Source organism: Salvia hispanica, chromosome 3 (genome assembly GCF_023119035.1).
Source record: "Salvia hispanica cultivar TCC Black 2014 chromosome 3, UniMelb_Shisp_WGS_1.0, whole genome shotgun sequence".
NCBI classification, from domain to species: domain Eukaryota; kingdom Viridiplantae; phylum Streptophyta; class Magnoliopsida; order Lamiales; family Lamiaceae; genus Salvia; species Salvia hispanica.
In genome coordinates this window covers 3,800,489-3,821,039 of record NC_062967.1, presented here as the reverse complement: position 1 = coordinate 3,821,039, position 20,551 = coordinate 3,800,489, and the positions used below count along the sequence as shown (strand labels likewise).

Below are 20,551 nucleotides of genomic sequence, written 5' to 3'. Positions count from 1 at the left end.
CACGGTGAATGACTGTAACATTCAGCTCAAAAAGCCCATTCACTAGGTGGCCTTCACCTACGAATTTTCCATTCTTGGTCAATATAACCTTTTCACACTCAAATTCTAGTGAAAATCCATGATTTACTAGAAGTGAGCCTGACACCAAATTATTTCGGATGTCTGGGACATGCAGCATATCCTTAAGGGTAAGAACCTTTCCAGATCCTAGTTTTAGGAACACATTACCCACACCAACTACCTCAGAAGAGGCTTGGTTTCCCATGCGTACTTTTCTACCTCCAACAGATCTGTAAGTAGAAAAAATGCTTCTCTCGGAGCACACATGACATGTGGCACCCGTATCAATAAACCATTCATTTGGATTATTACCATGGTCCACGTCGGAGACCATTGCGACCACCTCGTGATCTTTGTTGTTTATAACAACACGTTCAAATAATTTGCACAATATTGTCTCCATCAATAAGTACACAATTATATTGAACCATATGTGCATTGGTATATTCAACACCACATGCATCCCAATTATTACTACCAAGTCAAAATTGGTCTTACTTGTCAAATGACAAACGATAAACACAATTCTCAAGAGAATAGCTCTCAAGGAATTAACCACTTCATTGCACATCGACATTGCGACTATTCGTTTCTTCCTTCCAGCTTTGGAGCTCATGTTTCCTCCAACTTCGATTGGTATAACCCTGTCTTAGAAGAGTACACTAATTTGTCTTGCGATTGTTAGAAATAATGGGATAAAATTCCCAAGCCGTTACAGGCGGTACTCTAACTATTACAATCGAAGGAAGATAATAACAATAAGTGGAATGAAAATTACAACGGAATTAATAAAACAAACCGAACTATAAGTCGAGTCGAGGGAAGCCCTCTTTCCGCAAGACAAATTACGCCCCGGCTAGTGCTCACGGAATGGCGTATTGCCCCCAAAGATAAAACGACTTCCTCCTAGCGTGTAGAAGCACCTCAAACCCGCTAGGCACCGGCGAACTTGATGGAGTTCCGAGGATCGAGCTATACAATGCTCCTATGATGCACACTATGGTGTAGAGAACTTGAGAGAAGAGAGAATGTTTTTTTGTTGGTGTGTTTCTCATCTCTCAAACCCACCTATTTATAGGATAGGAGTGAACATATGAGAGGTCTTGCCATCAATATTATCTCTTAATGCATTTGGGGTTACCTAAGATGAAAGGCCATAGGTCTTGGCCACCTCAAAGGTCTCCCACATGTTTCACATGTTTTTTCCACAATAGGTCCTTTTCTTTCATTTGCTTTTTATTTTTTTATTCATCTTTATTTACTTTTTTAGTTACAATTATTTATGAGGATTTATTCCTAAATCATAATTAGCTATTTTTAAAATATACATTAATAAAAAATGTAAATAAGGAGAAATAAAAAAACGTAAAGAATCATAACTACAAAAGTAAATAAAAATGAATAAAAAATAAAAAGCAAATGAAAGAAAAGAAGCATACCTACTGCGTTTTATGTTGTGAGCTGTGCGTTTAATGCACCGTATATCCTGCTGTGCTAAAGAGCACAGCAGAGGATCCAGTCCCAACTAACACTACTATGAGACTTTTTTTTAAAAAAAAAAAATTAAAAATAATAATGAATAATTATTTGTTAATAACGATTTCTGGCCTTTGAATTAGATGAAACACTAATTAAACTAGGAGTATGATTTATATTGTTCTACATAAGGATTAGCACACTCCACAGGTAATCCTTTCAATCTAAAATGTTCATTACTCATTTTAGTTTGCATCTGGATATTTAGTTTTCAAATTTGGAAATGAAATTTTCTTTTAGTTCTCTTTATTAAATATTTAATTATTACTCCCTCCGTCCCAAGATAAGTGACTTACTTCTTTTGGGCACGGAATTTAAGGAATGTTATTTAAATAAGTTAAAGTGGAGAGAGTAAAGCATGAGAAAGAAAAAAGTAGAGAAGAGAAGAGAGAAGAGAGAATAAAGTAGGTGAGAAATAAAGTAAGAGAGATGACATTTTGCCAAAAATAGAAATAGATCACTTATAGTGGGACATACCAAAAAGGAATACAAGTCACTTGGGGGACTGATGGAGTATTTTATTTCTATTATATTAATTTATAATTACAACCCAATTTTCGTGCCTATTCAAGATAAATCCAAATATGCTTATTATTGGTATTTATACTGCGTCGTAATAAAGCAGCAAAGCAAAAAAGCACGTTCAGTACGCAGTGTCAGTCCACTGAGGTTCTCTCTCGCTTTACATACAAGACATCTGTACTCTCTGCATAGCTTTACCCGCATTTTACTGCTCTGTTACCGAAGAGTTGGCGGCGATGAATCGCGGAAACGATCCCAATCCCTTTGACGAGGAAGAACCTGAAGTCAATCCATTTTCGGTAACCGCCTTTTCTAATTATTCAGATCTGCCTAAATATAACATTACATTCCTGAATTTCGTGGTTAATTTCGTCAATGTTGCTTCTTTCTGGTTTTTGTGGGAAGTTGTGATACGCTTCAGATCCGAGACCTACGGCTATGTTCGTTCGGTTAAATTTGAGGCTGGCTTTCAATTTTGAAACGAATTGAGTGTATGGGTGCTATTTTGGGAGTGAGATCTCTCTTTGGTTTGGAAAATATGATTGTTGTTTTTCTAAATAACCGATTGCGAATCAATTTGGGATTTATAGCCAAAGACGTGTGACAATTTTATCCTTATTTTGCTTAATATGGAGTATACTAGTAATTGGAACGGCTAAAATATAGTGAATGTATTTGTGTGCATTCTCGTGAGTATAATGTTAGTGTAAGTTAGCATGTGATGTGGCACTGCATTTGAAGCTCCCGTCCATTGCTTATTTCTCAAATGTCTGGAAACATCCTCGCCTACTAACGCTTCTCAATTCTTAATACAACTCTTAGGCATCTTGTTTGCCCCCTCTAAATTTTCTAAATCGAGGCAAATGTTTAAAATGAATGGAAACATCTTCGCCTCCTACCATATCTCAATACTTAATCACTTATCACTAGAAAAACTTTTAGACCTTTCTCCTAAGATACAGACCATCACGGAAAAATCAGGTATCTATTGACTGCATTTATTATGTTTTTATGATGTCAAATGGGAAAAATGATGTTGTAGTTCATTGGTATTACATTTTTTCCATTTATTTAATTCCTATGTATACATAAGCTTAAAATGTCTCACTTAAAATGATGCATACCATAAAATTCTATGCCTTTCGTGGTTGGTTTGAAATGTGTATTGATACTCATGAGAAACTGCTCGAGTTATCCATGTTCTACCAAGTACCAACTAATATGTTGTTTATTTGTTCTCCAGAATGGTGGCAAGTCAAAGTCTCGCATTCCCAATGTGGTTGCGAGTACACTCGGTTTTGGTCAGAAACATGATGCCACTGTAGATATACCCTTAGAGTCGACAAATGTAATCTTTTTTAGAAGCCTACTTGTACCCATAGCCTCACTGTCACTCAATTTTTTTTTATCATAACTCCGCTGCATAACATTTCAGGATCCGAAGAAAAAGGAGAAAGAACTTTCCACATGGGAAGCAGATTTGAATAAAAGAGAGAGGGTGAGTTTAAGTTGAGGTTATATTACAGCAGGGTGATTCCAAATGTTTAAATTCCATCTGATTTTCATTTCAATATAAGGTGTTCATTTAAGCGTACATAGTCTGCCTTTTAGGATTTTAACATGTACTAAGTATTAGTATTCTATCTGCATTACATCTGATCTTCTGCAATATTAATTTCTAACTATCCCACTCTTGATCCGTCTTTGCTAAAAATGAACTAAATTGACAATTCATGATGAGTACTCATTTAACTGATGTAGCCATGTAGGTAATTATGAATTATCAAGATTATAATTTTGTTCGTAGTCTTTAATTCTTGAACTAGATGACAACTAATTTGCAAAAATCATTGGTTTGAGCTCTTTATTCCTGGTTTTTATGTGCTGTCGTATATTTATTGCAATTAAAAATACTCATTGGCTTTTGTCCTGCAGGAAATTAAACGGAGAGAAGATGCTGTTTCAAGTGGTAATTCTATGAGTCCAAGACTAACAAGCTTGTTATTTTTTTTTTGTTCTTTTGTTTCTATTTCATTAACAACACTTTCATTCAGCCAATGTTCCTGTGGATGATAGAAACTGGCCTCCATTTTTTCCCATTATTCATCATGATATATCCAATGAGATACCAGTTCATGCTCAGAAGTTACAGTATCTGGCTTTTGCAAGTTGGTTAGGTGGGTATCCTCTTCTTGTCAATTGTCATCAAATGACACATTCTATTAAAGTGTGGTATTGGTGCAACTTATATCCTTGCCCATAGTTTGGTAAAACTGCACAATCTGTTACTACTTTTTAACTAGATTCTGATTTAGTGACTTGTGATTTTGATGTTTGAGCATTTGAAGTTTGTCCTGATGGAAACTATCTTTCCCAAAGATGCAATACTGAATAGTTTGGTTTAAATTTTTTGAAATAATTGAATTATAATGTTGTTTCAAATCGACCAAGTGCTTTTCTGTAACAAACTTGAGCTAGGGGAATTAGTATGCCTTTGGCTTGTGCAGCTTGCTCATATTTAGTTTCATGTTTACTAAAATTCGATTAATCAGCTCAATGGTATTCCGTCACCTATATTGTTTGATTAAGACTCTGATTTTTTTTTCTGGATCAATTACCTTATCTTTGTACAATTTTGTTACAGGTATTGTACTTTGCCTTGTATTCAATGTCATTGCAGTCACCATTTGCTGGATAAAGGGTGGTGGTAAGTGTGATTGTGTGCTTTAATTTTGGCGGTTGCCAATTTGAAGTTTATGGTCCAATTAAAAAAATGTCATTTACTGTCTGTAGGAGTCAAAATCTTTTTCCTTGCCATAATCTATGCCCTAATGGGATGCCCCTTCTCATATGTGCTGTGGTACAGGCCTTTATATCGTGCAATGAGGTACTAGAGATCTGCTTTTTTTTTTCTATCTCTCATTCTCTGCAGACTTATAACATGTTTGGATTAATTTTTCTTCTTATACTTCTGGTTCTTATCCTCAGGACTGATAGTGCACTGAAGTTTGGGTGGTTTTTCTTGTTCTATATGGTATGTTTGGATGTTTCAGCCTTGAAACTATGTATATATGATGGTAATTGTCCATATTGATAATCTCTGAATTCATTGCATTGCAGCTTCACATTGGGTTTTGCATTTTGGCTGCAATTGCACCTCCAATCGTCTTTCATGGACAATCATTAACGTGAGCAATTTCATTTTTCTTTATAATCTTTTCTCTGAAGCAGAGTTTAGTATAGCATGTTTCAACCTTGTTATGCTTCAGCGTGGATAATGATATCACACAGCCTTGTATTATGACATGTATTATTTGTTTTCCTTCTCTCTCAGTGGCATACTTGCAGCTGTTGATGTCTTCTCTGACCATGTCATTGTTGGGGTGAGTTTTCCTTTGTTACTTAACCTGTGACACCTTACTGTTTTCTGAATTTTCATATAGGTGTTATATTGAACCTTAGTGTACATGCTGTAATGCTGCTTTGACAACTTAGTTAATTTTGGACAGACTTAATTCCAGTTTATGATTGTCTCTGACATTAGTATGGTAGGATTTCTTTGGATATGTTGCATAAGCAAGTGAAGGAAAAAGTCTTGTACTTATTATCCTCCACTTTGCATGCATTTGCTTTAGGAATCAAATTTTCTTATACTTTGTGCTTTCCCAAACTAGTTTCTTATTGATTCAAGATGAGGAAGGTTGAGCTGTATGAAGAAAAAAATAAATTCAATGTCTATCCGTTGTAAATTTGCTCTTGACCTGTTGAAAAGAATCTTATGTTACTGGCAGAAGAAATCTCTATTTCTGAAGTTATACATCCTACTTAATTTGGGAAGAAGTTCTAGATGGGGCCACTAAAAACTATGGTTTTGGAGTATTGTTCAGAATATATAGGGTTATTTCACTGTATTTATGGGTCTGCCTCTCTTTTATTGTTTTGCTCCTAGCTTCTCTGCTTTCTTATTTCACTTATAGGCCATTGTGTATCGTTTCACCTTACACAGTCCAAATTATTTAATCATCCATTCTGTTGCAGATCTTTTACCTGATTGGGTTTGCATTCTTTTGCTTGGAATCACTGCTGAGCTTATGGGTACTCCAGGTTTGACTCACAGATGCATCTTAATTTGAGAACTCCAGCATATATAAAAATAGGTTCAGCAGCAAATAGAGATGTTTCATTTCATGTGAAGCTTATATTCAAGTGTGGTTATTTTTCTATAACAAAGCCAGCTGTTAATAGGGAGGGGGAACTTATATTTCGGGTGCTTTTGGTTTGATTGATGATATAAGATAAGATTGGTAGCTTAAAATCAGGATTGGACTACTTGTTGATCTCTCTCTACTCGCTCTTGCAGAAAGTATATACATATTTCAGAGGAAACAAGTGATTACATCGGAAGGCATCTGAGACTGAGAGTTGTAGCCCTTTTTGGTTGAGCCCGCAAGTATATAGATTTATTTCCCATCGATTGACTTCCTTGTTGATTCGGCTACTTCTGTAATATGTGGAAACGTCTGTGTTATCTACTCATGTGACCTGCATCACTTCAATTTTTTATGTTCATTTGTAACTTAATAATAGCACAAATTACTACTACCATATCTTAAGATCTACTTATTTCTTTTAGTATGCAGTAAGACAGCTGTTTAAGCTGATTTCATTTCCAGCGTGGCTTTGGAGTTATCTATAATGAAGTTGTATGATTGTATCATTAGTTGCATTATTCACTATTGAAATGTGTCATGTCTATAAATTTATTCCTTTTTTAACTGCCTCAATATATTTTTCATCAATTTTTTTTTGTTCTTTTTTACATGAAATAAAAAGGTCTTGTTCCGAGGTCCTACTTCGTTTTAGAGTTCTACCAGTGTCCAATGCCATCATTCTATATTCTTTATTACTACTAGAATTTTGTGTTGGTAAATTTCAATTGAGCATTCCTTTCTCTCATGACATCATCCTGTACTCTTTCAAGCACTTGTGAACATATCAATATTTAAAAGGGAAATTGGTCTCTAAAATCATGAATTTTGCCTAAAATTTGATATTTCCCATGAACTTTGAAATTGGTATATAATATCATGAACTTTGCATTTTGTTTGGTATTTCCCAAACTCACTCAAATAAGATATTTTCATCAAAATCTTATTTAATATAGGCAACCTTGATATGTTTTATAATATTTGAAACCACTTTTTAAGTTCATAACATGTAGCATAAAAAGTCACGTTGAAAACTACGTTGATTTAATTATGCCAAGTATGATAAAAAAGCCTCGTAAGTTAGTCAAATATAGCAATAAACATGCCGTGGGAAATACCAAACAAAATGCAAAGTTCGTGATATTATATACCAATTTCAAAGTTCATGGAAAATACCAAATTTTAAGCAAAGTTCATGGTTTTAGAGACCAATTTCCCTATTTGAAATGGGTTTGTAGATCATTTTCACGGAATTAGTCATAATAAATTCGCTGTTTGGACATCTATAACAAAACACTTCAATTTTTCACTTCACGTGACTCTTGATTGAATTTTAATGAAACAACTCAAATCTTGGATGATTAGTTAGATGAGAAACATCTTAAAATTTCTAATAACCCATTTTTACTCTACAAATGCAGTGTAGAAAGTTCAACATAAAAGGTCCAAAGTCCAAACATACTCTCTCCTCCTCCCCATATCCTCACACCCCTAATCTCTTAGCAGCCAATCATCTCATTGCCACGTGGCACCCAAATATCCGAACTTCAAGATATCACCACCACTCTTCTCCATTCCTCCTACATTTATCACAAATACTATAAAAAAAACATAATTTCATTTATGCATTTTCAAAGAAAATGTTCAGTAAGGTGGAATTGACAAAAACACCCTAAGAGAAACAACAATTTTCCCACTCCCACCTCAAAATCACCTCTAAACCAAGGGGTAATCATAGAAACACCTCTAAACAGTGACATATCACACCAAAAACAGCCTCCTATCCTAAAAAACTTTCATCAGTTACACTCTTACCACACACCATCTTCTTCCTACATCTCTCATTTTTTTTCTATCCTCACAAAAGAAAAAGAAAAACCCATAATTTTCATACACACACACACTAAACCAATAGAGGGAGAGAGAAAAAGTGAGGAGAAGCAGCAATGGCAGTCTCCACAGTGTACACAGTCCAATCCCTCAACTTCTCCACTCCATCAAAACCCTTCTCCCAAAAACACATACTCTTCTTCACCACAACCAAGAAATCCACCCTCACCAGAAGCTACAAACAGATATCATGCTCCGCCGAGGACAAGACGGTGGTGATCGGCCTCGCCGCCGACTCCGGGTGCGGCAAGTCCACCTTCATGCGGCGGCTGACCTCCGTGTTCGGCGGAGCAGCCGAGCCTCCCAGGGGCGGGAACCCGGACTCAAACACGCTGATAAGCGACACGACGACGGTGATATGCTTGGACGACTACCACTCACTGGACAGAACCGGACGGAAGGAGAAGGGCGTCACCGCACTGGACCCGAAAGCTAACGACTTCGATCTCATGTACGAGCAGGTGAAGGCGTTGAAAGATGGAACCGCGGTTGATAAGCCGATTTACAACCACGTCAGTGGTCTATTGGACCCGCCGGAGCTCATCAAGCCTCCCAAGATTCTTGTTATCGAAGGTTTACACCCAATGTAAGATTTCTTATTGCTTATTAGTACATGTGTGTTTGCATGGTGAAGGATTTGGTGAAAACTGAATTTGGATATTTTGTGTGGATGATCAAAGTGATTGATATATTATCCATAATTGTATGGTTGAGGGATTGAGATTTTTGTCTGATTGTGACCCATGCGTCAACTTAAGGGCCATGCAGTCCTTATCATATATAAGGACTCCGTCAATACCTCCCTAATTAAATGCATAAGTTTTAGTAATAAATAAATTTGAAAGGAAAATGAATGGACAGTGAAATATAGTAGTAGGAGTAATTCTTACTTAATACTCTTTGGGTCTCTCGTTAAATATATTATATTGCTATTTTAAGATGTTTATTGTTACATATGTGATTCAATTTTAAGTAGTACTACTATTTTTAGTAATTAAATTTTATATTTTACTTATATTTTATTATAAAATTAATATTTAAAATGAGATCGATAATCCACTAACTTTTTTATTGACTTTCTTTTACATTTCTTAAAATTCGTAACAAGTAAAAGTGAGATATTTAATCTAAATCCATCTTGGACGGATGAAATACTATTAGTTTTATAGTAATAAAATGTGAGTTGAATGAATTAGTGAAATGTGAGATCCATTTAATTTGAGTGTATCTCAAATAGATAAATATTAGTTTTATGAGTAATAAAATGTGAGTTAAGTGAATTAGTGGGATGTGAGGTGCATTTACCAAAAATAGGTACTTTGCATAAAAGTATAAGTGAAATGGGAGATTTAATGGGGACTGAGAAAGAGTGAGGTTTTAAGTTTAAAGATGAATTATTTCTAAATTTAGTTTTATGTTAAATGTGAAGGTACGATGAACGTGTTAGAGACCTCTTGGACTTCAGTATTTACCTGGACATCAGCAACGAAGTCAAATTCGCATGGAAAATTCAGGTAAATTCCCTCTTCAAATAAGCAAAAGAGTTCATAATTTTTAATTGGAATCGACAAATAATATGCTTACAAGTAAAATCACTAAATGTGGTAGTTATGGAAAAGAGTAGCAACTTAAAAAATGTGCCCTCACACTATGATAAAATAATCAAGTAGAGTAGTGTTTCACACTTGAAACATCTGATCATCAAACATTTTGGACAATGCAGAGGGACATGGCTGAAAGAGGGCACAGTCTTGAGAGCATCAAGGCCAGTATCGAAGCCCGAAAACCCGACTTCGATGCTTACATCGGTAACTACACTCTCCTTCCTCTGCATCTTCAAAAACTCACAACACAACACATAGTGAACAGGTGCTCATGAACTTGTTTTCAACAATGCAGACCCACAGAAGCAATACGCGGACGCTGTGATCGAAGTGTTGCCAACACAGCTGATCCCGGATGACAACGAGGGAAAGGTTTTGAGAGTGAGACTGATCATGAAGGAAGGTGTCAAGTTCTTCAACCCTGTCTACCTCTTTGATGAAGGCTCCACCATTTCTTGGATACCATGTGGAAGGAAGCTCACTTGCTCCTACCCCGGCATCAAATTCACCTATGGCCCCGATACTTACTACGGCCAAGAGGTAGTATATACCCCTCCATTTCCAACCAAGAATCATGTTTCATCTTCCACCATTTAATACAAGGGTGATAGGGGGCCTCAGCACCCCCTACAATTTTTATAAAAAAACTTATGTTTCTGTCAAATCTTGCAGGTTTCTGTACTGGAAATGGATGGGCAGTTTGACAGACTAGATGAGCTGATCTATGTGGAGAGCCATCTGAGCAACCTTTCGACTAAGTTCTACGGAGAAGTGACTCAGCAGATGTTGAAGCATTCAGATTTCCCTGGGAGCAACAATGGGACTGGGCTGTTCCAGACCATCGTTGGGTTGAAGATCAGAGACCTCTACGAGCAGATTGTGGCGAGCAGGACGGCTGCTACCCTCGAAGCTGCCAAGGCATGATGAGTTGAGATGAGTTGAGTGCTCTATCTATCTCTGCTTAGAATTTTCCCACTCTTAGCGCGTTGGTGTTGGGGGGAATTGGTATTGTTCCTCGTCGAATGAGGTGTTGTTGTCTATTTGGATTTATTTTCTGAGTTGAAACTCTGTGGAGATTTGTAACATAGAGAAACGACTTGCACATATTTCAAATGGAGGAATCCTATAATTATAAACACATTTCATACATAATTTGAGAATGTCATGCTCTTTACATATCAATCAACAGATGATGTACATATGAAAAATAAGAATATTGACAACAATGAATTTCTATCTACAATCTACATACATATCTAAACCTTGGAACATGTAGATAGAGAGAACAAAAGAAGAAAACACTTTGATGACATGGTTGAATGGCTGATACATGAAAGATTTTGCTGATCCTGCTGAAAATTTTAGCACAGACAGCACCAAATCAAAAGGTCGATTTTGACCAAACTCGACAAGTTACAAGAGACTTTCAGCCGATTATTGCCAGCAAACTCTGTCTGACAGCTGGGACTGAGCAGATCACTGATCCAAAAATCCCGGTTAGGGCATATGCAATCGCGCAAAATGGAAGAGCCTCGGGTTCCTTAGCTGATAATGCAGCCGTTCCTAGTCCGTGTGCACTGAAAAGCATAACCCAAAACGTTAGAGGATGGGGTGGAGAGAAAGTACTAACTTCTCATTGTAGTTGCATGTATGTTTCCTACTATGTTGAAGGTTTTGGAATACCTTGATGCAGTTGCTATTCCACGAGCAATTGGATCGCGGAAACCTAATTTGTCAAGTACTGTCTGTGCAAAATTGGCCCCAACTAGTCCAGTTACTACAACAACAGCTGCTGTAAGAGATGTATTGGCACCTGAAATGAACAAAGGAAGAAGTTGTTACAAAACTAATTCACATTGGGATATAAAATGTGAAATAAATTGAGTGTTTAACCTTCAAAGAAGGATACAATGCTGAGAGCTAGTGCCACAGTTATGCATCTGGGTAGAACTGATAGTGTCAATGATGGTTCCAAACCAATAAGACGCCCAATGAAAGCCGTTGAATACAATGAAAACAGTGTGGAGAGGATCACAGAGCTCAATATCTCTGCAGCATGCCTCTTCACCAGCTGCAGTGTGATAAGATTGAATTACAGTTTATGATATTGAATGCTAAAGCTGCTAATTCCTTCCATATGATAGGAAAACATGCATTTACCTTCCTTTGTTGGAACATGGAGAAGGCGAATGAGAGAATAACAGATCCAAGAAATCCCATCAAAATGTCACCAGCACCCGGATTTGATGAGACCTTTGTCAGATAGTATCCTGCAATATTCAATTTTTTCGCCCCTCATATACACGATATACTAATAGTATTAAACAACAATCAGCAAACAAAAACCGTCAATGGATCATAGGAATTCCAGCATAACATTTCATCATCAATTTAGATCTATACCTAGAACAGGATCGAGTCCAGATTTTGATACGTATCCATAAGCATATGCAGCAAGATCTGCAGCTAAGGAACAGCAGATAATCGGATGGAAAACCTTCTTCACACCAGTTGGCAACCTGAAGCAAACATGAAGTTGAGAGATACAATTTGAGCAAAATCAAGAATGTGTTAGTTCTCTTTCTTACCCAGAACCAAAAATGTAGCCTAATACAGTGGAAGCCAAAAGGAACGGCAAGCACGTCCTAGCATTCGTTCCAAGTATAGTTGGATAAAGAAATGCAGACACAAAAGATACTAGAAATACACCACTCCAAGCCCAAAGCTCAAGCGGCGAAAAGGGGGAAGGCTTAGCCATAGGCTCGGCTGGTATCATTTCAGTGTTCACCAACTTCCTCACTGCTATAGCCGTGAAACCTGCTACAGAAAGCGATGCCAACCAGCCTCCGGCTGCACCAAATTTAGGGTAAGAAAAACACACATTACACCCACTAACACCAAACAAGGCTTGTCAATCTACAATCTTGGATGGAAATGGAAGCTACATTCCTATATATACCAATAATGTAGATGATTTTAAGGCCAGAAGCAGTCGGAATATCTTTGACGGCAAGGGGAAGGACCACCAAAGACGGAACATAAAACAAGGGGAGCCACCGCTGGATGAAGAGCAGCGCCGGCTGGAAGAAGTTGACCAAGCCAGTTGCCGCAGCAGGGACGGTGGAATCGAGAGCTATCAAAATTGTGAATATGCAAAACATTCCGAACAAAGCACTCGGAAATTTGATGGCGGCGGAAACGAACGCCTGCTTTAGCAGCTTGTCAACAGCCACAATGATTCCCAACGAAACCGCCAAATGCAGCAGATTCAGAGCCTGAAACAGAGAAACCGTATCGCGAATCGCATCCAATTCATTAATCAGAGCAAAATACAGGTCAAAAATCAAAATAGGGCATTGTCGATCGGCGCAGTTACCGTGCTCTGGAGAGTCGTCGCCGAGGTCAATCCACCTTCCGATCCGGTAGATTTCACCACAGCAGTTCTCTTGGGATGCGATTTGTTTGGATCGGCGAGCGGGAATTTCGATTTAGTAATTAGTATTGATCGCGATTTTTCCGAGAAAGTGGCGTTCCTGCAACTGGAAGCCACTAGTGACTTTGATGAGATTTTGGTGAGTTTTTGGCATGGCGAGAAGAGAGAACGGTGGCGATTGGGGAGAAGAAGAGAGGGAGTGGAGAATGCGGAAATGGAGGAAGTTGCAGGCATGGTGGAAGGTGAAGTGTGGAGAGTGGAAGTGGAAGAGGAAGAGGAAGAGAAGAGGTGACATTCTTCAATTTGTGTGGACAGTTTATTCCCGGGGATTTTTATCTTTTTCAAATTAACAGTTTTGTTCGTTGCTTAGGTGGGACCGCCAACAGCTATAATATTATTCTCATTGAAATTACTGGCTTTGATTTATTACTATAGCATTTTTAGTGTCATTTTAAGTATATTTATTTTATTTCACTTTTTATTAATGACTAACTAAACCTCGTGTATAGATATACATTGTTTTGATTTACTCCATTCATTTAATGTAAATTTGGCCAAAATTGATTGAAGATTCGAATTATGAAGCAATATCCGAATAGGTGAGATAGTTGCGTTTTGACTAAATGGACGCAACGAAACAATAGACCTGTCCAAATACAAATAATATTACTTATAAATCATCAGTGGTATATAGTACTATAAAATACGATATTTAGAATTCATTTATGATTGTTCTGGGTTTAGACGAGATAATGCTCAAAACTTGTTATAATCTTTCAAACCCCAAACAAACTTATACACTAAACTTAGTCATTCATTATTCAATTATTATCTTTCAAAAATTAAGAACTTCATATGCTATAAATTAGAGGTGGCCCGTTGAACTTCAAATTGGAGATATTTAAAATGTTACAATCTTCAATACTACAAAATGAGATGATGATTGTTTGTGTGTACACTTATTCAGTTTGAGAAATTATGGCATGCGTGATATACAAATAATTTGAATGAAATAAACAAAACATAAATAGCTATCATTATAAAAATGATAGTACAATATTTGTATAATTTGGTGCGACGTAATTCATTATATGCATATTATATTCTATGCACATAATAAGGAACCAAAATGGCTGGGATTGACTATATAACTAGAGGGTTTTTTTTCTCTTCTTTTGAGAATTACATGGTGATTTATTAATATGTAATTATTGCACATATATTGTTTCCTTAATACATATGTAATCATTATAATTTAATGTAGCCAGCTATAGATAATGCCAAAATTATAGAATTTCTATATTTGTCTGCCTTTCCTTTTCAGCTTTCAATTAATATAACTTTCTATGAAAATAACTTGATTCTCTTTCAAATTTCTTTTACTGTGGAAGGGCCGAAGATTCTCTTTCCAATTCGTTATTTATACTCATTATATTATACTATATTTTAATGTACAATTAGTAATAGTATGAGTGAAAGAAAAAGAAAAAAATAATACTACTTCATAAGTTTATTTTTCATAAAGGATTAAAATATATAATTATACTTCATTCTTCCATAAATATATTGCATTTTTCCATTATTGCTCATCTACCAAATTAATCTCATTTCATTTCCGAAAACTTTATTACTACTTGACCCATTTTTGACATAATTTTTACAATCGTTATATTAACACTTATTTACGCGTTTCAGAATTGTTTATTATTTAATTAAAAATTGATTAATTTTTAAGACACTGAAACCGAAAATCGCGGCGAAGGATCCGCAGCGGCGGAGCATAGCCTGAAAATCACGGACAATAAAAGAAAAAAAGAAAGACCTTTTTTTCACACTTTGCCAACTCTAGACACTGAAAAAACAAGGCACAATCACGAGCACAATAAAAAACCAGACGTTTCCAATCCCCAGCTACTGAAATTCTTCCCTTTCAGTTACCAAATCCAAAAAGCAACCAAAAAAGCCCATGCCACTGGTCCCTATATTCCACACGACACACACTTAGCGTGAGCAAATTTCTACTTACCAATACTAATATTTGAAATAAAGCCATCACCCACTATACTCCGTGTGCAGAAATCATACTACTACAACCCATTGGCTGACCTTTTTCAGAAAATGGTCTATTGTAGTAATTCTGTGATGAAGAAGGGGTTTATGTGTGATTGGGCAATTACCAAAATAGTATCTTTCGTTTGGTGTAGCATGATAAAGTTGATAAACTTTGTGTCATCTTTCTAGTAAATACCCACTTTTCTTCTTCTCCTCCTCCTTCTATTTCCCTTTCCCTTTCCTTTCCATATTCTTTTTATGTTTGAGAGTTGAGGCGGAGAAGAAGAGGAAATGGCGAGTCTTGGAGATATAGGGGTGTCGGCGCTGATCAACATAATCAGTGCCTTTGCATTCTTGCTGGCTTTTGCCCTGCTCAGAATTCAGCCAATCAACGACAGGGTTTACTTTCCCAAATGGTACATTGCCGGGAAGAGGACGAGCCCCAGGAGCTGGGGTGGTGTGGTGGGAAAATTTGTCAATCTCAATATTATGACTTACTTCACCTTTCTCAACTGGATGCCTCAGGCGCTCAAGATGACTGAGTCTGAGCTTATCACCCATGCTGGCCTAGATTCTGCTGTTTTCTTGAGGATTTACACTCTTGGGTACTTGCACGTTTCCTTTTTTTTTCCACCCCCTTTTATCTTCTGATAATCAGTTGAGTTTCGTGTTTTGAGAGTTTTTTAGGTGCTTTTTGTCTGTGGTCTTGCCAAAGTTTCATCCTTTTTGCTTGACTTTTTACTTGCTATGAGATTTTTGTCCCTTTTTCGGGAATTGGTATCTTAAAGTTTATAATTTGGTTATCTTGGTAAGTATTTTATCAATGTCGTTGATGCTTTTAAATCTTTTTTCTTCTTATTTTGGTTTATATACCTGGTGGCTTTGTGCATCTTCTGAATACAAGAAACTCATATGGTTTAGGGAATTGATTCATTGATTAAGCTTTAGGGAATTGATTCTTCGACTTTTATTGAAGTACTGATTGAAACTTTAGGAATATGAAGGAAAGATTCTCATATATCAGTACAATGCATTTTGTTCCTCCGTTTGCAAAATTCAGCAATTTTGTTCAAGAACATCATTTGAATTAGGTACCGTTTTGAAACATATGCACGTTTTGAAACATATGTATATATTTGGTTCAGACCACCACTAAATCGAAAGCTACATTACATGTCTAGGATGAAAATGATATGAATATTAGTGCCTGTAGTTGGTGGAATTCTTTAAATTGACTCTTTAAAAGGACCAACTCTCTTGAATGATGAGTATATTCATTTTCTAAACTCTTTCTCTTCGAGTTGTGTATTTATGCCTCAGCTGTCGGATTTACGTTGCAGTTAAGTGAATGTTTTTGAAACATTAAGCTAATGTCCTCATTTAGGGTCCAATCATATTTTGATGAGATAATGCAAGAAGCTTGGTGTTTGCTAATGTCGTTTTGGTTTCAAGCCTAACTTGATTTTGAAGGTGGAATTTCTTTTTACAATATTTACACGTTGCTAATGATGTTTTGGTTCCATCAGGTTGAAGATATTTGCACCAATTGCAGTTGTGGCAATTCTAATACTGATTCCAGTGAATGTATCTGATGTAACTCTATCTTTCTTGCGCCGCGACTTGGTTGTCAGTGATATCGACAAGCTTTCAATCTCAAATGTTCGCCCCAAGTCTAATTTGTAAGTTTATGGCCCTCTTACCAAAAAATGTTGAAATGTCTTGACAGTCTTGTCCTACTAAAAAACTTCAAGTACATTTTGCATGACATAGAAAGCGTATTGTTTGTTGATGTCCGTTTTTGCTTTCCAGTCCATTTCCTTATATTTTTTTTATTACACTTTCAGTTTTACTAGACCATGAAGATGACTGTTGTTGGAATCTCAGGTTTTTTGTCCACATATCGATGGAGTACTTGTTTACGTTCTGGGTTTGTTTCATGCTTTATAAGGAATACAATAGAGTTGCTTCAATGCGGCTTAAATTTTTGGCTTCTCAAGGCAGGCGTCCTGAGCAGTTCACGGTTAGTCGTGTTGTCTTTGCTGTAACTTGAAACATGCTTTTCTTACATGATACTTGATCAAGAGTCAATGGGATAATATCTTTGATAATTCTTATTGGTAACACTTGAAATTGCAAGAAAAGTTTCTTCTTTGTAAAGTTCATAACCTGCTATTTTATGTTCTTTTTATGCTTTCAAAAGTTGTTTTTTGATATGCTGTATCGTGAGAAGACAGGCATTGCCATTTACTTATCAAAGTTTTTTAATATATCATCATCAGGTTCTTGTTAGAAATGTACCGCATATTTCAGGACGCTCGATATCAGATAGCATTCAAACCTTCTTCCAGAGAAACCATCCAGATCGTTACCTAACACACCAGGTCTCTTCCTCCATCATCCTCCAAATCTTGTCATTTTTAATCTCTCGAACCTGCTTGATCTATTTTTTACATTTTGTTTATAACCTTTCATGTGCTGTACCAGGCCGTGTACAATGCTAATAAGTTTGCCAGACTCGTTAGACAGAGACAACGACTTCAGAACTGGCTTGACTATAACCAGCTCAAGTTTGAGAGGCATCCAGACAAGAGGCCTAAGACGAAGGTATAGTCCTTTGTCAATTCGTTACCTTCAAGAGATATTTCCTCAAAATAAGTTTGTCTGGCTTAGAACTTATTTAATATTTACTGTGTTTTCATTGTTTAGAGTGGTTGCCTTGGACTTTGGGGTAAAACAGTGGATGCAATTGAGTACTATAAGGATCAAATTAAATATCTTGACAGAAAAGTAAGTGTGATCAACAACTGGTTTCATTTTGTCCTGATAATATACTAATTTTCATCCCTTGCTTGCTCTTAGTTGACGATGGAGCGCCAAAAGATTCTAAAAGATCCGAAATCCATTACACCAGCTGCATTTGTTTCGTTCAATTCAAGATGGGGAGCGGCTGTTTGTGCGCAGACACAACAGAGCAAGAACCCCACACTATGGCTAACAAATTGGGCGCCTGAACCTCGGGATGTATACTGGAAGAATGTCACTATACCATTTGTTTCACTGAGCATCCGGAAGCTAGTGATATCTGTGTCTGTGTTTGCATTGGTCTTCTGCTACATGATACCTATTGCTTTTGTTCAATCACTGGCCAATCTGGAGGGTTTGGAGAGAATAGCACCTTTCCTCAGGCCAGTAATTGAAAGGTAAGTGTTGATTTTCAAATCAAAGAGCTTAATATCCTTCACGGGCAGTTTCTTTTCTTCATGAAAACACATTTGTATTCTGCTGAAATAATCATCGTTTTTTGCAGGAAGTTTGTGAAGTCATTCCTACAGGGTTTCCTTCCTGGTCTTACTCTTAAGCTCTTTTTGCATTTTCTCCCTGCAATCCTTATGGTTATGTCGAAGGTAGAGGGGCACGTGGCGATATCAGTATTGGAACGAAGAACTGCTGCAAAATATTACTACTTCATGCTTGTCAACGTGTTCCTTGGCAGCATCGTGGCAGGAACTGCATTCGAGCAGCTTCATGCTTTCCTTCACGAATCTGCTACGCAGTAATGTTCCTTGCACGTATCTCTTGTTGTTTCGTGTATTTTAGAGTTCCGATTAATCTAGACGTGTTTCACCATTCAGTCCCTTTGATGTTTGTGTGGCTGCAGAATCCCGAGAAACATTGGTGTATCAATACCAATGAAGGCAACTTTCTTCATTACGTATATAATGGTCGATGGCTGGGCAGGGATAGCTAGTGAAATACTCCGGTTAAAGCCTTTGGTGATTTTCCAGTTGAAGAACATGTTCATTGTGAAAACCGAGAGGGACATGGAGAATGCGATGGACCCTGGAGGTGTCGACTTCCCCGAGACTTTACCAAGCCTTCAGCTGTATTTCCTTCTAGGCATTGTTTACATGGTCATCACACCAATCCTTCTTCCTTTCGTACTCATCTTCTTTGCCTTGGCATACTTTGTATATCGACATCAGGTTAGCTCGAATCAACTCGTGAAATTTAAGAATGGCTTAGGTTCCTGTTTTGTGAAATCGTATCTCCTTCATCATGTGCAGGTGATTAACGTGTATCACCAGAAATACGAGACTGCTGCTGCATTCTGGCCTCATGTTCACGGCCGCATTATAGCAAGCTTGCTCATTTCACAGCTCCTCCTGTTGGGGCTATTGAGCACGAAAGAGGCTGCAAAATCGACCCCGTTGCTAGTGATGCTACCCGTATTGACTCTGTCGTTCCACAAATACTGCAAGAATCGGTTCGAGCCTGCATTCCGCAAGTACCCTCTTGAGGTAACTTCTTGAACGTTGCAGCAAAAACTCCCTTGAATATTGATATTCTGTAATGCTAATGTTGATGCATCTGCCCTCTCTTGGCCTCTTCAGGAAGCCATGTCCAAGGACATGCAAGACGGCGCCACTGCATCTGACGTAGACGTGAAATCCTACCTGGAAGATGCATACCTGCACCCCATCTTCCGGTCATTTGAGGAAGTGGAGTTGGTGGAAGTGAAGGTCGACACAGACCCAACCCCGGCCAAGGAAGCCAGCCCTTCTCCGAGTGAACCCAGCTCATCCTCCCCTCTCCATGATCACCACAGAGGAGACGAAGAAGAGGAAGCATCCCACACCGTGCAACAGTATGAATTCGGACAGCCTCATGCCGCCTACCAATATGAAGTGGAGCAGCACCACCATGTGTATCAGTATGAGAGTGGCTCTCAATATCAGCATGAAGTGGAATCCGCCACCAATGTGCATAGATATGATGAGAGTGAGCCTCACTATCAGTACTACCACCAGTGAGGTCTGGCGCTAGTTTGGTTTTTAATGTAGAGCTCTTAACAGAAAATAACTTCCATTTTTAGTTACAAGTTTTAGCCAGTTGATGCAGATAACTCTACCTTGTTGTAGTGGCAAAGATTATTTACAAATACTTTTTTATTTTTAAACATTGACAGACATATTTTTAATTTATACTAGTATTTATTTTGGGAGCTTTTATTTTCTTCAGCAAAACTAAATGAAGCCTATGTTTCTAAAAGAATATAATATGAAACCACATACATAAACAATTCTTAGTATATGATTATAAATACAAAAAGATAGTAGTAATTCCGTAAACATGACTATACATATAAAAATGGGGGAGTGATCAATTGCTAACTCATCATTTAATGGCTAACTATAACTAATTTAAGGCCATATGATTTTAGAAAACGTTTGTTCTACAATTTGCCA

General features: G+C 37.2%; 4 protein-coding genes across 4 annotated transcripts; 3 read left to right on the top strand and 1 right to left on the bottom strand.

The window, feature by feature from the left end:
• The first annotated feature begins 2,223 nt into the window (after nt 1–2,223).
• LOC125213976 (secretory carrier-associated membrane protein 4) lies at nt 2,224–6,835 on the top strand. Its single transcript, XM_048114804.1, has 12 exons — nt 2,224–2,417; nt 3,362–3,466; nt 3,554–3,616; nt 4,054–4,087; nt 4,173–4,295; nt 4,763–4,825; nt 4,912–5,005; nt 5,107–5,152; nt 5,239–5,306; nt 5,453–5,501; nt 6,157–6,222; nt 6,479–6,835. Exons 1-12 carry the CDS (start codon nt 2,355–2,357, stop codon nt 6,509–6,511), a joined length of 807 nt encoding a protein of 268 aa, XP_047970761.1. The 5' UTR covers nt 2,224–2,354; the 3' UTR covers nt 6,512–6,835.
• A 1,186-nt stretch (nt 6,836–8,021) lies between these two features.
• Nucleotides 8,022–10,972, top strand: LOC125213975 (phosphoribulokinase, chloroplastic). Its single transcript, XM_048114803.1, has 5 exons — nt 8,022–8,802; nt 9,646–9,730; nt 9,940–10,024; nt 10,116–10,360; nt 10,493–10,972. The coding sequence occupies exons 1-5, from the start codon at nt 8,273–8,275 to the stop codon at nt 10,742–10,744; spliced, it is 1,197 nt and encodes a 398-aa protein (XP_047970760.1). The 5' UTR covers nt 8,022–8,272; the 3' UTR covers nt 10,745–10,972.
• Nucleotides 10,973–11,097: 125 nt separating this feature from the next.
• LOC125213974 (plastidal glycolate/glycerate translocator 1, chloroplastic) lies at nt 11,098–13,537 on the bottom strand. Its single transcript, XM_048114801.1, has 8 exons — nt 13,197–13,537; nt 12,780–13,095; nt 12,409–12,670; nt 12,224–12,339; nt 11,981–12,090; nt 11,714–11,891; nt 11,504–11,633; nt 11,098–11,397 (listed from the first exon to the last, which is right to left on the bottom strand). The coding sequence occupies exons 1-8, from the start codon at nt 13,485–13,487 to the stop codon at nt 11,247–11,249; spliced, it is 1,554 nt and encodes a 517-aa protein (XP_047970758.1). The 5' UTR covers nt 13,488–13,537; the 3' UTR covers nt 11,098–11,246.
• Nucleotides 13,538–15,099: 1,562 nt separating this feature from the next.
• LOC125215688 (CSC1-like protein At1g32090) lies at nt 15,100–20,283 on the top strand. The gene is made up of 11 exons (XM_048117187.1): nt 15,100–15,910; nt 16,832–16,984; nt 17,190–17,325; nt 17,585–17,686; nt 17,790–17,909; nt 18,012–18,092; nt 18,165–18,505; nt 18,613–18,858; nt 18,964–19,288; nt 19,370–19,603; nt 19,697–20,283. The coding sequence occupies exons 1-11, from the start codon at nt 15,597–15,599 to the stop codon at nt 20,114–20,116; spliced, it is 2,472 nt and encodes an 823-aa protein (XP_047973144.1). The 5' UTR covers nt 15,100–15,596; the 3' UTR covers nt 20,117–20,283.
• The last annotated feature ends 268 nt before the right edge of the window (nt 20,284–20,551 follow it).

Coding starts and splice junctions, on each gene's coding strand:
- LOC125213975 (XM_048114803.1), top strand. CDS start 8,273: ATGGCAGTCTCCACAGTGTACACAGTCCAATCCCTCAACTTCTCCACT. Junction 9,731..9,939: donor AATTCGCATGGAAAATTCAG/GTAAATTCCCTC, acceptor TGGACAATGCAG/AGGGACATGGCTGAAAGAGG. Junction 10,361..10,492: donor ATACTTACTACGGCCAAGAG/GTAGTATATACC, acceptor CAAATCTTGCAG/GTTTCTGTACTGGAAATGGA.
- LOC125215688 (XM_048117187.1), top strand. CDS start 15,597: ATGGCGAGTCTTGGAGATATAGGGGTGTCGGCGCTGATCAACATAATC. Junction 15,911..16,831: donor TTGAGGATTTACACTCTTGG/GTACTTGCACGT, acceptor TGGTTCCATCAG/GTTGAAGATATTTGCACCAA. Junction 17,910..18,011: donor ACAAGAGGCCTAAGACGAAG/GTATAGTCCTTT, acceptor TTCATTGTTTAG/AGTGGTTGCCTTGGACTTTG.
- LOC125213976 (XM_048114804.1), top strand. CDS start 2,355: ATGAATCGCGGAAACGATCCCAATCCCTTTGACGAGGAAGAACCTGAA. Junction 4,088..4,172: donor AGAAGATGCTGTTTCAAGTG/GTAATTCTATGA, acceptor ACTTTCATTCAG/CCAATGTTCCTGTGGATGAT. Junction 6,223..6,478: donor TGAGCTTATGGGTACTCCAG/GTTTGACTCACA, acceptor TCGCTCTTGCAG/AAAGTATATACATATTTCAG.
- LOC125213974 (XM_048114801.1), bottom strand. CDS start 13,487: ATGCCTGCAACTTCCTCCATTTCCGCATTCTCCACTCCCTCTCTTCTT. Junction 12,340..12,408: donor GGCTACATTTTTGGTTCTGG/GTAAGAAAGAGA, acceptor TGTTTGCTTCAG/GTTGCCAACTGGTGTGAAGA. Junction 11,398..11,503: donor GGAATAGCAACTGCATCAAG/GTATTCCAAAAC, acceptor TATGCTTTTCAG/TGCACACGGACTAGGAACGG.